A 16506-nucleotide genomic window follows, 5' to 3' on the forward strand; every position below is an offset into this window, starting at 1 on the left:
AATATTTGTGTGCAAATATGTTTTATTCATCATGAATTTCTTCAGCCTTCCATATACAAAACAAAGTATTCTATTTCACTGTTGTTATTATATTGAGAGTTTTTTAAAAAAACATTTTCTTAAAATACAGTAAACATACCAAGAAATGTATATAAGTATACATATAAATGAGCTTTTTTTCCATCTGATCACACTCATAAACAACACTCAAATGGGGAAAAACTAAGATTTTTTTGAAAAAAAAATGGGGACTGAAAATGTGGATTATGCAGCAATAATTGCAGCATGTATAGGTATAAAGTTAACGAACTGCATGCTACTGCTTGTGCACAATAAAATAGAAGCAAAGTTTTGCATGTGTCTTCTGTCTGCCCTTTCTTTTTGTGCCATTTTCAGTCATCCAGTAATACTGTTTTCTGAACCCCAGAAGCAGCACAGCACCTGGCCCTTAGAAGGGATCAACAATCATTCAGCAAGTGGATGAACAAATGATGTCCACAGAACCTGGGCAGGCCTGGCGAGCATTGCTTTATTTTTGGCGAGGGTATTGCGAGTTTGTATTGACTCATTCACACTGGTAAACATGGGGTGAGAGCTTCAGCTTCAGTTGAGGACAAGGCACCTTTACTTCTTGACATCGTTAGGTATCTTTCTTGTTTGGAAGACGGTTTGAAAGTGCCGATTAGAGGGTCGTTTTCGTAAAGCAAAGTCACTCAAAATGGAGAAGTCTCAATTCAAGGCCTCTTTCTTTTCAAGTCTCACTCAAACGGAAGTGAGTGCGAGGTGAATTGCGTTAACTTCAAGTGCCTGAAACTTCTTACAGGAAGCCACATACCATCAATGTGCTGGATGGGCGCACACCGGGGTCACGTAAGCAGACATGACAAAAACAGCCCTCCTTAAATTATCTGTGGCCATCGTGATCACGTTCATTTTAACTTTGCCAGAATATTTCAAGACCCCGAAAGGTGAGTATATAATTGCAATGTAACCCTTCTTTTTCTTTTTTAAATAAGAATTATAGCTAGTGGTTGTAGTAAAGAGCTTTCTCCATATGTGTTGTATGGGTTGACATTCTATGTCTGAAAAACTGATACAACGAGACTGTAACTTCAGCTGACTGCTCCTCAGCACAGTGGCTCTATTCAGAGTACTAAGTTATTGTGGCCTACATAAAAATGAAAAGGAATACTGAGAACTGGTCGCTTAGATTCCAGTAATCTCATCACATGATTTTGCCCTTTGAAGCACTTTCCTGCAAAACCGTTTCAAGTATGCTTTTACACTCTGGAATGACTTAATAAAGAAAGTGATAGTTATGTTGAAAATGCTTGAATTCTCTCCATCATGCAGACACTTGTTGCTTTTTGAAAAATAAGAGTATTTTGATATTTTCCAAATATAACTAAGGTGGGGATAATTTAAGCAGATATGATGTATACTTGTGACTAGAGAGAAATGGAACAAAATGAACTGCGTGAACATTTCAGAGAATTTTTATATGATTGCTGAAACTTGGATTAGGAAAATCAATAGAGATAAGTTTGAACTATTTTTATATGCTAGCCAAAGATTTGAAAATGTGTTAAAATGAAATCTTGGATAATAGTTGTGTTCCTTAGCATTTAATAATAAGAATTTTTTTTAAAAAAATGCTGTATTCTATCATTAAATAGCTATTAGATGAATTTTATTGGAATCAGAGAAAAGCTAACATTTGATGATTTGCTGAAATGAATATTTATTGTTACACATTCATGATGGTAAGTAGCCAGATAAAAAAAAACATGTTTGCTACTTACATTTGATGCTACATTGCAATGATTATTTAACGTTGCATATACTTGCACATGATAGTAACCAGATAAAAATATTTTTGCTAAATAATCCCTCTGACTACAATTTTGTGAATTATTAAAAATTTGACATTTATTTTGTGTTTCTGGTATGAAGTTGCTTCGATTAGGCAATCACAGCATATATTTTTAATGCTTGATTTCTCCAAGTGAAAATATGTATTTTAAGCCATTGTGGACTGAGAATAAGCTTATTCAATAGTTATCTAAGGTAGATCCTATATATTTATTGAGTGCCTATAAAACATTAGGTTGGATATAGAGAAAGCCAGGGAAGCTGCCTGTGAATGAGCTAAGGAAGTCTTTGCTCACTGCTGGCTAGCGTTTTATGAGAATTGATGACTACAAAAGCATGGGTGCCTTTTTTGGGCAGTCACATTGTCCTCTTGGTCCTTTTTCTAAGGTAAAGTACAGCCTTTGGGGCAGTGGTGAGCACCGAGAAGACAGGTCTTTGGTGGCCCCTTGAATTTGTGGGTGGAAGAAAGGGCTGGTTTAAGATCCACTTTAGGCAAACTTCCTTGGCCTGATAGTAATGTGGGTTTTTCTTCATCTTGACGGTAATCAACCATCATTTCTACTGATGTTTGTTCTCTTGGTTGCATAACTAATTCAGTCAGTTTCCAAGTACTTCCTTTGCTGCCTTCTCAAAAATAAAGCAGCTGTTTTTCTGTCCTTCCTCTAAGAACAGCACAGTTATTCCTGTGAGCTTTTCTTGGAGAGGTGTATTTATCTGGAAATTTTGTTTCAGAGGAACCCTACTCCAGGCCAACCAAAAGGCTTAAAAATCACTGTCTTGGGCAGGTGTTTAGTCCAGTGGTTAAGATGGGTGCATCCCACATTAGAATGCCTGGCTTTGACTCCCAGCTCTGGCTCACATCCTGAGAGGCAGCAAATGATGGGAAATAATTGGGTTCCTAAGTGGGAGACCTGGATTAAGTCCCTGGTTTTTTGGCTTCTTCCCAGACTGGGGCCATTGTAAGTATTTGTGGAGTGGACCAGCAGATGGGAGCTCTCTCCCTGTCTCTTTGCTTCTCAAAAAAATTTAAAAATAAATAAATAAATAAAACAACAACAAACACTGCCTTTTTGTGATGTCATTTAGTGGTAGAAGGAATTCTGCACAAAGCAAAAAATTGAATATTAGGCAATATGTTTTCCACACACAATGGTGTAATAATAATGTTCTATATTTTATAATAATCTATGGAGCACCTGAGATACATTCATATAGCCTGATTTAATGTAGTCATTTATTAAACTCAAGAGAGTTGAATATAATTGTTTTAATTTTTTATTATTTTGTAATCATAGTACTAGCTATAGTTGGCCTGTAAAATTGTCAATCAGTATATTTCATAATAGAAAGTACTGGCAAAATTAATTAGAAGATAAGCTAAGAGTATTCTAGAACTGTAAAAATTAACCTTGAGATTCCCCATCTAATCTTACCCTATCAGTTCCTTATGTCTTTTTTTCATTTTTTAATGTTTTATGCACTTTAATTCATAAGATAAATATTATAAAAAGATTTTTACTTATAAATTATTCACTGAAACCCTGTCTTTAACATGTCAAATGAATTCTAAAGGAATCTTAATGAGGAATAATATTACACAAGGTTTAATAGATTCAATTTCCTTCATAACCTCTACTCTACCACCAATGGCTCTACTCCCAACCTGTGTGTACTGATGGTCCTCTTCCCCACTTAATGCTGTATAATTGTTCAAACCTGGTAAATGCCACTCTTAGGATCATTGGTTACTATCCTCACTCTGTCTTTTATGACCTTGTCTAAATATGATCAGAGTCGGCAAACTTGGAAGGCTTCCATAGCCTTGGCAACTCATGACAACAGCCTAGGATGGTTACTGGCGCCATAAACTAGAGTGTCAATTTGTTGGGTCAACAACAGGAGCCACTGTGCACTTGCTCCTCATGTGGGATCTCTGTCCTTAATGTGCTGTACATTGTGATTTAATGCTATAACTAGTACTCAAACAGTATGTTTCACTTTGTGTTTCTATGTGGGTGCAAACTGTTGCAATCTTTATACTAAATTGATCTTCTGTATATAAAGAGAATTGAAAATGAATCTTGATGCAAATGGAAGGGGAGAGGGAGCGGGAGAGGGGAGGGTTGTGGGTGGGAGGGAAGTTATGGGAGGGGGAAGCCATTGTAATCCATAAGCTGTACACTGGAAATTTATATTCATTAAATAAAAGTTAAAAAAAAATAAAAAAAATAGATTCAATTTCAAAAAAAATAAACTCTGAAGTCCTAAGTTAAAAATAGAGCCCCAAGTTTGATCATTTTTCATCAAGAAAGTATCTGAGTCTCTGAATAATCATTAGGAGGAATATTCAATTATCACAATTACACGATGCAAGCTATGTAGTCAAACGGGGAACTTCTTGAACATTGTTTAAGCCTTAGTAGGTTCACATTGGGTGTGCACTGGCCAGACAGCCTGCTCTCCAGCACTGTTTCTAACCTTCCAGTTTATCTGCAAGCAGCTAAGATACGATGGTTGGATATACTTGTATTGTATATTGATAACGGAGCTACAACAGGGAATGGACTGGCTATAGTCATTTGGCAATTAAGGGACAAGGCTGCTGCCAAAGAAGAGACTTCACCAACCTGCTTTGGCTGGACCTACAGTGTGTAACCCTCACATAAATCTAGTGAGCTTTTATTTACTTACTAAAATCAAGCTAGGGTAGGGGCTCCAAAATGCCCAGCCAACCTTCAAGGGCTTTTCACTCAAGGGGAGGATTGACCCACAAAGGCATCCCTACATACTGCAATTACTAAAATAGGGACAGAAAAAGTATGTGTTGGGCACATCTTGGGGGGATGGTCCCTCTCTATTTTCTGAGTCATAACTCCAGAGTTCCAAACATCACCTAAGCTTCTTCCTTATCTGGTTGCCCAGCACTCTTTCTAAGACAAGTAATGATTATTATTACTGACTTTCAAATAAAATGTTCTCATACCAATATCCCAGAAATTCCTAAAACTGGAGCAGTGAGCTATACAACTCACTATGATGTACGTGTGATGTTTTGTGGTGATATGGGACAGGAATAGTGCAGAGGAGGACACTTCACATCTAAGTTTATCCGGCTGTTGTGACTTCCTCACTTTCAAGAACCCAGCTCTTATTACAGGTGCTTACTGGTTTACATTTCCCTGCCAGTTCACACTTTCTGGTAGAAATGGTAGTGCATGAAACAGTAAAATTGAAGAAAATAGAGGATGAAAGAATTTAAAATACTTACAAACTATGGGACAAACCCTGAAATATATGAGCACATATTTGGGTCTACCATAAAGGCTAGCATATCTAGGACGACTGCAACTAATATCCAGAAATTGTTTGCAAGCTCTCAAAAATGAGCACTTAATTTTCTTCTTATTTATGCTCCATAAAAATATAATCAGTAATAAGCTTTGGGATACAGCTTTATGACTACTTAAGCAATTTTAAAAATGTTAATGAGCATTCCTATTTACATGTACCAGGAGTCAGTTACTATGCCCAGTGCTTTTCCACTAGATAATTCATTTTAATGCATTAAATGTCTCAAGTCACTCAGTATGAAGCAGGTTTCTTAAGATAGAATATTCTGGAAATATTCAGAAAGAGGGAATGAAACTAGATGGGTGAATTTTCTTTGTCATTAGACTTCTCACTAAATGTCTAAATCATTATAGCTTTAAAATTGCTACTAATAGATTCTATTGTTATATATATATATACAATTTGGCTAGTATGTGATAGTAAAAAATGGTGAATAAATTCTTATTTTTTTTGCTTTGGCATAACTAGTGTTACTTGCTCATCAATAGTTGGTGATAGTGACAATCCATGTTTAGGATAATTTCTAACTGTCTCATGTTTTGATGAATAAATGCTCTCTCAGTATCTTTCTGTTCTTACAACAATGACTTTCTTTTAAACAACATGGTGTCTGTAGTTCTATACCCTGTCTCTTATTATCTATGTTTTACAACAGATTCACTTTAATTATGTACATTTTTTCTTGCTTGTCTTCTGCAAATAGAAAGTAAGCTCCATAAAATGAGAATTTGGGGGTTAGTTTTGTTCATTGATGTATTTCAAGCAGTTAGGACAGCACCTGTCATATTGGAAGACACTCAGATGATTAAGCAAATTTTCTGGGTTCTTTTGTTAAAGAAATAAAAATAATCTTCTTGAAGGAAGCTTTTCTTTCTGATGTTCACAATCGTCTTGTGATTGAAGCTGGCCAGGTATTATCTTCATATCACAGTTTTTGAAAGATAAAATTTTATCACAAAATTAGAATTTTTAGGTTGTGTCAGCCAGTGAAAGTTATTTTACAGTATTGCATTTAAAAGATAAGCATCTCTTTACCCTGAATCACTTTATGCCACTTCCTTTATCTATATGGAGTTTCATTAGATGCATTTACATCCCTTGTTTTAACAAGTAAAATGAGTAGCCTTTTCCTTATGTCTCAAGTCTGCCTTTCAAATATGGCTACCATCAAAGTTACCCAAAACTTTGCCCCCTGCACCCAGCAAACGTTTTTAAATGGTCCATCCCAAATGTCCTATGAATAGATCCAAATCTACTTTGGACTCCTTTGCTCCTGATCTGGTCAACACCACAGATACCTCCCATGCCCAATGTGCTATTCTTTTTTCTTTTCCACCCAGTATCACCAGGGAGACTTCAACTATTTCCCCCCAAATGGAAATGCAACTTTTTATGCTATTGAAGTTGATACTCTTTTTGAGTTTATGCTGATTGTTAAAGAGGCCAAAGGAAAACTGTGTGTGTGTTTAGTTTAACATTTATTTATTTGAAAGGCAGAGTGACAGAAAAAGAAAGAGAGAGAGAGAGAGAGAGAGAGACAGACAGACAGACATCAGGAATGCCTGTGGCTCAAGCAGCTTATCCCACTGCACCACAATGCTGGCTCCCCACAGTGTGCACTAATAAAATGTCTCTGTAAATTAGGCAGATAAACCATGGGGTCTCTTCTGTCCTAGCAGTTCATTTTTTTTTTTTTTTGGACAGGCAGAGTGGACAGTGAGAGAGAGAAACAGAGAGAAAGGTCTTCCTTTGCCGTTGGTTCACCCTCCAATGGCCGCTGCGGCCGGTGCACAGCGCCGATCTGAAGCCAGGAGCTTCTCCTGGTCTCCCATGCGGGTGCAGGGCCCAAGCACTTGGGCCATCCTCCACTGCACTCCTGGGCCACAGCAGAGAGCTGGCCTGGAAGAGGGGCAACCGGGACAGAATCTGGTGCCCCGACCGGGACTAGAACCTGGTGTGCCGGCGCCGCTAGGCAGAGAATTAGCCTAGTGAGCTGCGGCGCCGGCCAGCAGTTCATATTTTAAAATTACTGAATTGTGATAAAGAATACCCAATGACGACAGATCTTTAGAAATGATTGGCTATGTTTTTAGAAGTCATAATTTACATATCATAAAATAGGAAGATCTGAAGTGTTTATTTCACAAGTTTTGATGGTTGTATGTCTCTGTATAGTTGCTACCTCAAACAAGATACAGATTTTCATCATTCCCATACACATTTTCCCACCATTTCTTGTCAAGCTCCCAGCTTCCTCAAGGCAACATTCTAACCTGTATCACCACAAATTAGCTTTATCTCTTCTTATAGTTCCTATAAATGGGCTCATCACACTGTATCTCTTTCTGGTCTGGCTTCTTTAGCTTAGCATAATGTTTCTAAGATTCATTCACATCATTGAATATATCAGTAGATCTTTTGTTTTTATTGCTATGTAGTCTATTAGATAAATACATTACACTTGTCCATTCATCCATTGGGTTGTTTCCAATTTGGGGCTATTATAGTTATGCTGCTATGAATATTATTGCACAAGTGTTTGTGTGGACATATGTCTTCATTGCTATTGGGTAGCTATCTAGCAATGGGAAAGCTGGGTGTCTTAGTCAGTTTGGACTGCTGTAACAACAAACCACAGACCGGGTGGCTTATAAACCACAGAAAGTGGTGGCTGGAGGTCCAAGGTCAGGGTGCCAGCATGCAGGGGTTCAAGTGAGGACCCTCTTCTGAGCTGCAAGTTGCCTGCTTCTCCTTGTGTTCTCACAGGCTAGCTTCTGGGGTCACTTTACAAAAGTACTAATCCCATTAATGTGGGCCCCATCCTTATAATCTAATTAATTCCCACCAGCCCCACCTCCACATATCATTGGGATTAAGGTTTCTGTTTTTTATTTGTTGTTGGAAAGGCAGAGATAGAGACACATCCATGTTCATGCATGCACACACACGGAAAGGGAGAGAGTGATCTTCCATCTGCTGGTTCACTCTCAAGATGCTTGGAACAGCCAGGCTGACACTAGGAGCCCAGAACTCAATCTACAGTGACAGGAACCTAAGTCCTTGAACCACCACTTGCTGTCTACCAGAGCGGGTACCAGCAACAAGCTTAGAAGTGGAAGTGGAGCCCAACTCAAACCTGGCCTCTCTGATGTGGGCTATCAACCTCTGGGCCCCAAGGTTCACCCCAGGATCAGGTCTCGACACAGGAACTCTAGGGAAACACCAACATTCAGCCCACTGTACTGGGTATATTTAATTTTATAATTTACCTTCAAATGCTCCTCCAAAGTGGTGGTGGCAATGCTCTTGAGTGACAACACATTTCTTATTTTCTCTAGTTTACATTTAATACTCTGAAGCAAGTATGCTCAGAATAAATAATTCATGTTTCTGACATAATTCCCTGATAAATAGTTAACGGAGGAATAATATAGATTTCTGGGAAATATGACCTGACCTGGACTAGTTTCTAGAGCTCCTGTTATCTGTCAAATAGGGAAGTTCTTGTTAAAAGTGCTCACTTACTTTTAAAGGTCAACAGGTAGTCAAGTTTTCTGTTCCTGCAGTCAGAAAAATACTGCCTGGCACAAAATACCTAAAAATATGAGATAAAGCATATTAATAACTCTAAAAATACATTGGTGAGCTGATGAGAAAATTTCCTAGAGGCTGGAAGTGACTACAGGCTATAGATCCAGATAGGTGAGAAAGAATAAACACACTGGTTGTCATGGAAGCTTCTACCAATCTCATGTGGCTGGGAATCTCTGTGGCATTTGGGCCATGTGTGGGAGGACAGAAGGGACAGTCTGAGATGAGAAACTAAGGAGAAACATACTTCACCAAACAGCGATCCAAGGGAAATGTCTGTGTGGCTATGAGGAAATTTGTGTCTCCACGATTTATGTCTCTCCACGGAGAGAGCAAGGTAAAAGCCCACCTTGATAGTTGCGAATTCAGTTGGCCATAATTCAGATATTGAGGGTCATTACCTGTGAGGTGTGAAAAGTTCAATCAGTAAGTTAATTAAAGCGATTTTGGATTAATAGTGCAATTAGACTCCCAGCAGAGGCAAATGCCTTCAAGCCAAGCCTCACATAATTCACAAGTAGAATTCCTAGAACATGAGCTATTATTAGAAATCACAAAACACTTGAAAACTCAAAAGATAAGACTCAGAAGGAACAAAAAATGCTAGAACAAAATCTTTAAAGAAGTCAGGTATTGAAATTATGAGATATAACAGTATTTTTTCACTTTGTGTTGCTATGTGAGGGCAAACTGTTGAAATCTTTATATATACTAAACTGATCTTCTGTATATAAAGAGAATTGAAAATGAATCTTGATGGGAATGGAAGGGGAGAGCGAGTGGGAAAGGGGAGGGTGGCGGTGGGGGGGAAGTTGTGGGGGGGAAGCCTTTGTAATTCATAAGCTGTACTTTGGAAATTTTATATTCATTAAATATAAAAAAAAGAAATTATGAGATATAAAGTATTTAGTTTGTTTCAACAAATAGAAGATGGCATCAAAAAGTATGAGTAAATGCAGAAGAATAAAACTAGACCCTTAACTCATACCACATACAAAACTCAACTCAAAATAGATTAAAAGTTTAATGTAAGACCTGAAATTGTGAAACTACAAGAAGAAAACATAGGGAGAAAGATGCTTGACATTGGTCGAGGCAATGAGTTTTTGGATATGATCCCAAAAGCATAGGCAGCTAAAGAAAAATAGATGGCATCAAATTAAAAAAAACAAAAACAAAAACAAAAACAAACAAAAAACTTCTGCCCAGTGAAGGCAATCATCAGCACAGTGAAGAGACAATCCAGGAAATGGGAAAAACATTTGCAATCATGCATCTAATAATGGAGATAGCCTAAGTAAAATAAGGAACTCACCTTAATAGCAAGAACTCAAAAAAAAATGAATTAGAAAATGGACAAAGGACTTGAATAGACATTTCTCAAACAAAGACGCATGCTATGATTTAGGGGTAGGAAGTGATAGGGAGCAATGTTGGTCATATCCTGTTTTTTTTTTTTTTTTTTTTTTTGTTACAGGCAGAGTTAGACAGTGAGAGAGAGAGACAGAGAGAAAGGTCTTCCTTCCGTTGGTTCACCATCCAAATGGCCACTACGGAGGGCGCTGCACCGATCCAAAGCCAGGAGCCAGGTGCTTCTCCTGGTCTCCCATGCGGGTGCAGGGCCCAAGCACTTGGGCCATCCTCCACTGCCTTCCCCGGGCCACAGCAGAGAGCTGGACTGGAAGAGGAGCAACCGGGACTAGAACCTGGCACCCATATGGGATGCCGGTGCCGCAGGTGGAAGATTAACCAAGTGAGCCATGGCACCGGCCATATCCTGTTTCTTAATCTGGCTGATAGGTTCATAGCAATTTGCTTATTTTATTGTTATTTCACTGCCATAATATATTTTGTATTACATATGTGTGATATATTTTACTAAAGATGTATTTTACTTTAAAAAGAAAATATAGTTATTATTTCTCTCATCTTAATAGTTGCTTTTCTTTAGAAAGAGAAAATTAATGGAGTGGGCCTTTGTCCTGTCTTGTCTTGTATTTTCCCAATACTATTTAGTATCCTGTATGTTTTCTCTGAGAGGCTACAGCACTGGAGCAATTCTGGAATTCATTTCCATCTCTCTGAGGGAGAATTTCGATGTCTAACTCCCAGCAATGGTAATGGCCGTAGTTAAATTCATGATTCCTTGTTTATGGAGATGAGAATATAGCCTACCTGATAACAAAAATGATTGAGTAGAATTATTTATTTCTTGAAATTGTACCAAGGGAGGATGTGTCCTCTATTTCCTTTCCAATTGAATTATCTAAAGTAAGGCTTAAAAGGCATCATAAAATGACCCCATACCCAAATATAAAGGCTATATCATCAATTTTAGAAAGGCCCCTTGCTCACTTATTGCCTAAGAAAATGCAAGATTGACAGTAAAAATTTCTCTATCTCCCTTCTAGGTCATATCTTACTAATATAAATTCAAGAGGTTGAAAATTTCATAAGATAGAAAGTGCCAGCGAGGAAAATGGAAATGTGGCAAGAAATAAGTGTTTCAGGTGTTTTAGTAATATTAGAAAAGCTGTAGATTATAGAGCTCCATCAGATGGAGTGCTATCTTTCACTGCTTTCCTTTGCCATTATTACTGAAAATAATATTTTTATTGCAGTTTCAATTTGGTTACAGCTTTGCTTATAACCATATTAACACATAATACAGTTATATATTTGAGCAAAATTCTATCTCCCCAAAAAACCTGTATATCAACTTGAGTATGAAATATTTTACAGCTGGAAATGTGAATTGTTATAGAAGCAATTTATAATATAATGGGTTAGTAAGTGATACTTTCACTTAGTAGCTAATAAAAACACAGATAATCAAATATGTATGAAATTACTATTTAGACACAGCTCCACAAATTATAAAACTGCATTAAGGCCGGCGCCGCAGCTCACTAGGCTAATCCTTCACCTAGCGGCGCCGGCACACCGGGTTCTAGTCCCGGTTGGGACACCGGATTCTGTCCCGGTTGCCCCTCTTCCAGGCCAGCTCTCTGCTGTGGCCCGGGAAGGCAGTGGAGGATGGCCCAAGTGCTTGGGCCCTGCACCCGCATGGGAGACCGGGAGAAGCACCTGGCTCCTGGCTTCGGATCAGCGAGATACGCCAGCCGCAGCGGCCATTGGAGGGTGAACCAATGGCAAAAAGGAAGACCTTTCTCTCTGTCTCTCTCTCTCTCATTGTCCACTCTGTCAAAAAAAAAAAAAAAACCACAACTGCATTAATATCAATTACTAGCTTGGTTTTCTTTTCTGAACCTGATGTAGGACTAGAAGTAATCAATGTAAAAACTGAAGTAATTCTTTCATTGACCTCTGTATTATTTAGAAATCTTTTTTTTTTTTTGACAGGCAGAGTGGACAGTGAGAGAGAGACAGAGAGAAAGGTCTTCCTTTTGCCGTTGATTCACCCTCCAATGGCCGCCGCGGCTGGCGCGCTGCGGCCGGCGCACTGCGCTGATCCGATGGCAGGAGCCAGGTGCTTCCCCTGGTCTCCCATGGGGTGCAGGGCCCAAGCACTTGGGCCATCCTCCACTGCACTCCCTGGCCACAGCAGAGAGCTGCCTGGAAGAGGGGCAACTGGGACAGAATCCGGCGCCCCGACCAGGACTAGAACCCGGTGTGCCGGCGCCGCAAGGCAGAGGATTAGCCTATTGAGCCACGGCGCCGGCTTATTTAGAAATCTTAAGAATATATTTTACCCGCTCTGGTTATCTGAGAGATAAAGAAGAAGCTGCATAAAGGAGACTTTGCTTGTGTCAGCTATTTTCTCACAGTAACAAATGACTATCAGAATGGGAATTTCAGAAGATAGGTTACCTATTCCTTATTTGGTCGTTACAGCTAAAAGGGGATTCCCATTTTTTACATAGTGAGTTTGATTATTTATATGAGTTAAACCACAGATAATCCTGTCCTAAGTAATGGATGATTTTTAAATTTTTACTTCGAGATACAGGTTTGCATTTTAAATTACATACATTTACCCAAATGTCAAAGTTGTTTTCATATGTAGTGAAATGCTACTTAATGCTACTGTAACTCCACGCAGTTAGCACAATCCAGTCATCTCTATTTTGCTGGTGACAAAACCAGACTCACGACAGTTCAATAAATCGTGCAACTGTCTTGGCTCCTGACACATTCAGCACTGGAGTCTTTGGTTTGTTTCTGGAGTCAGTGTCTATTACATTTCTATTTCTGATGTTTATCTTAAGACAAAAATAAAAAAATTATGTCATCTTATTGAATTTCATCTTTAGAGGTTCTGGAAGGCTAAATAATGGCCATCCAAAGATGCCAGGTGCTAATCCTTAGAACCTATGAATGTTACCTTATAAGGAAGAAGTGTCTATAAACTGAGGAAGATGGGGAGATTATCCTGGTGGGCCCCAAATCCAGTCATGAGTGTGCTTATGACAGAGGCAGGGAGAAAAAAGAATGAAATCCTGTCTTTGGAAGAAAATGGATGCAACTGGAGACCATTATGCTTAATGAAATAAGCCAGTCCCCAGAAGACAATATCATATGCTTTCTCTGATATGTGGTAGTTATTATAGAATACAAAGAAAAGTATAGGAATGAAACGGACATCTTATGATTTGATTCTTTTTTTAGCCTTTGTCTATGCTGTGAAACTGTGGCCTTTCTACTGTTTACTTACTGAACATTATGGTTAGAGTACATTAAGCCTGAGATTATAAATTAAAATTATGTTATTGTAAAAATTAAAGAGAAAACAAGAAAGGATGGAAAGGGAACTGAGGGAGGAAGAGAGGGAGGGAAGAATGCTTATATTCTTAGAATTGCACCTATAGAATACATGAAATCTGTTCTCTTTATACTAATAAAAATTAAAAAGAGAAAGAGGCAGGGGGGACCTGGCACAGAGAGAAGAGAAAAAGAGAAGACAGTGTGACACAGGTGACAGAGCTTGCCATGATCGAGCCACAAACATGGGACTGTCTCCAGCCTCAAGAAATTGGAAGAGGGGCAAGAAATGAATTCTTCCCAAGAGCCTTCAGAGGGAGCACCATCTCATGAACATCCCGATTCCAAACCATGGAACTGACGTTGAACTTCAGCCCTCCCCAACTGTGAAAGGACACCGTTCTCTCATTTTCAAGCGCCAATATTGTGGTGATCTGTTAGGGAAACTCTAGGAAACGAATGCAGAGATGCTATCTGCATTTTTCATCCCCTGCTCCGCTCTGTGCAATTGACTTGAGCCTCTATTTTGGAACAGATGGATTCTGAAGAAGTTTGTTAAAATTTTCCCAGAATATAGTTGAAGTGTTAAGGTTTCAACACGTCTCTACAAAGACATCTGTTCTCTGAAAATTAATAGGGAATGTAGACAAGTTTAAAAAAGAAACACTTCAATGGAGTAGATACTGTTAAGTCATAGTAAAAGAAACGCTTGTCCTGGATAAGCTACAATGTGCTAATCCATCTAAGGAAAACCAGGAGCTTATTATGTATTCCTTTGAATGCCCAATACTCAAAATTTCACAGTAAAGAGTTTGTTTTTTTTTTTTTTTCCTTTACAGGACGAATTTTGGAGCTATCCTGTCTGAAAGTTTGTTTACAACCCAATCCCACCTATTCTCTTTCCTCCTCAAATTTTTCACTGGTGACTTTTCTGCAAGCAGTAAGAGAAGCTCAGATTATCTTGGGAATCTTTGTAAATCACTCCAACTTCCAAAATGTCACCAGGATTTGCCAAGACATCACAAGCGAACTTAAAATGTGCTCTTCGTGTTTGGTTTGTGAACCTAAAGGAAATGTGAATTTTATTTCCCAGGAACAAACATCAAAAGGTAAATACAAAGTGAAAGTGAGGATGAGACATATCAAGTATAAATGAACTTTTCCTGTTAAATATATTAACATTTCCTCAGGAACATTCAGTGGTGGGTTTTTGACGGGCAACTTACTGGGCTTTGAGGTATAACTTGTTTTATTTATTGAAAGACTTTTTTAAAAAAAATTTTGACAGCCACAGTGGACAGTGTGAGAGAGAGAGAGACAGAGAGAAAGGTCCTCCTTTACCGTTGGTCCACCCTCCAATGGCTGGCGCACTGTGCTGATCCAAAGCCAGGAGCCAGGTACCTCTCCTGGTCTCCCATGCGGGTGCAGGGCCCAAGCACTTGGGCCATCTTCCACTGCACTCCCTGGCCACAGCAGAGAGCTGGCCTGGAAGAGGAGCAACCGGGACAGAATCCAGCGCCCCGACCGGGACCGGAACCCGGGGTACTGGTGCCGCAGGCAGAGGATTAGCCTATTGAGCCATGGCGCCAGCCTTGAAAGACTCTTAAAACATCAAAATGTCATGATGATGCGTTTGATGGTTAAAGATTCTTCAGCATGATCTCTTTAAAGGAGTGAATTTTTAAAAACACAATTCTAAGTAAACCCATAGTCTTTCATTACATCAAACTTTGATTTACAGCAGAGTCATTGAACCCTCACACATTTGTCCCTACTCCTGCCTGACATTTATCCACAAATATGAATCGCCTTGCATTTGTCTTACAACCAGCATCTTGAGGGCTGGGCCTTTGTCTTGGTTCAGCACATTATTTCTAGCTTCAAGTATGATGCCTCATCTAATACATAGTAGGCACTCAATAGAGATTTGTTGACTGAGCAAATAAAAGAATCACTACATATTATCCACAGTGCCTAACTGAATCTTGCAGTTACTATGAGATCAATTTATATTATTTAGTTTAATTGAATCAAATTGGGTCATTGCGAAATAATTCATTCACAGTCTTAACATCTGCTGGTGACCTCCAGCCCATATATTAACATTATTGATGGGGCTGGCGCTATGGCGTAGCGGGTAAAGCTGTTGCCTACAGTGCCGGCATCCCATATGGGTGCCAGTTTGTGTTCCAGCTACTCCACTTCCGATCCAGCTCTCTGCTGTGGCCTGGGAAAGCAGTAGAAGATGGCCCAAGTCCTTGGGCCTCTGTACCCACGTGGGAGCCCCTGAGGAAGCTCCTGGCTCCTGGCTTTGGACTGGCCCAGTTCCGGCCATTGTGGCCAATTGAGGAGTGAACCATCAGATGGGAGACCTCTCTCTCTCTCTGCCTCTCCTCTCTCTGTGTAACTCTTTCAAGTAAATAAATAAATATTAAAAAAAACATTATTGCTTGTACCAATTCAGCAACATCATCTCCTGGATCAGTAACCATTGGTTTGTTTTCCATTCTTTGAGTGCAGGAACAAGGTTTCTTAGCATCAGCTTTGGATGAAGTTTTTCCTCGAGCAGTGTTGTGATGATTCCAAGGTTTCTGAGTTGAATTCACGGGGAATTGTCTTTATGCTGGTAGAGAACTAGGAAGTGATTTAAGGACGGGTGGCTTACTCCTCTGCCTCCTTGGGAAGTGGAAAGAGTGCATTTTCCAGTTGTCCCAGCTTCTATGGCTGTGTAAAAAATCACCTCAAAACTTAGTGGCTTAAAACAATGGCGATTGTTTTATTATTTACTTTGTGAATCAGAAATTTACAAAGTACATAGCTGGACAGTTCTGGCTTGTGGCGTTCCACGCTGTTGGAGTTAGACAGTGACTGAGCTAAAACAGAGGAGCTGGGGCCACTAGAGGCAGGTGGGCATCTCTCATCATGAAGTCTCTGGAACTTTCTATGAGCCTTCTTATTATGGTAACAACA

General features: G+C 39.2%; 1 protein-coding gene across 1 annotated transcript in view; it reads left to right on the forward strand.

The window, feature by feature from the left end:
- Nucleotides 1–880: 880 nt before the first annotated feature.
- Nucleotides 881–16506, forward strand: part of TMEM156 (transmembrane protein 156) — a 36492-nt gene continuing 20866 nt past the window's right edge. Inside the window, exons 1-2 of the mRNA XM_062213721.1 lie at nucleotides 881–968; nucleotides 14376–14645. Coding sequence (XP_062069705.1) covers nucleotides 881–968; nucleotides 14376–14645 — 358 coding nt within the window. The remainder of the gene's footprint in view (nucleotides 969–14375; nucleotides 14646–16506) is intronic.

This window comes from Lepus europaeus, chromosome 16, assembly GCF_033115175.1.
Source record: "Lepus europaeus isolate LE1 chromosome 16, mLepTim1.pri, whole genome shotgun sequence".
NCBI classification, from domain to species: domain Eukaryota; kingdom Metazoa; phylum Chordata; class Mammalia; order Lagomorpha; family Leporidae; genus Lepus; species Lepus europaeus.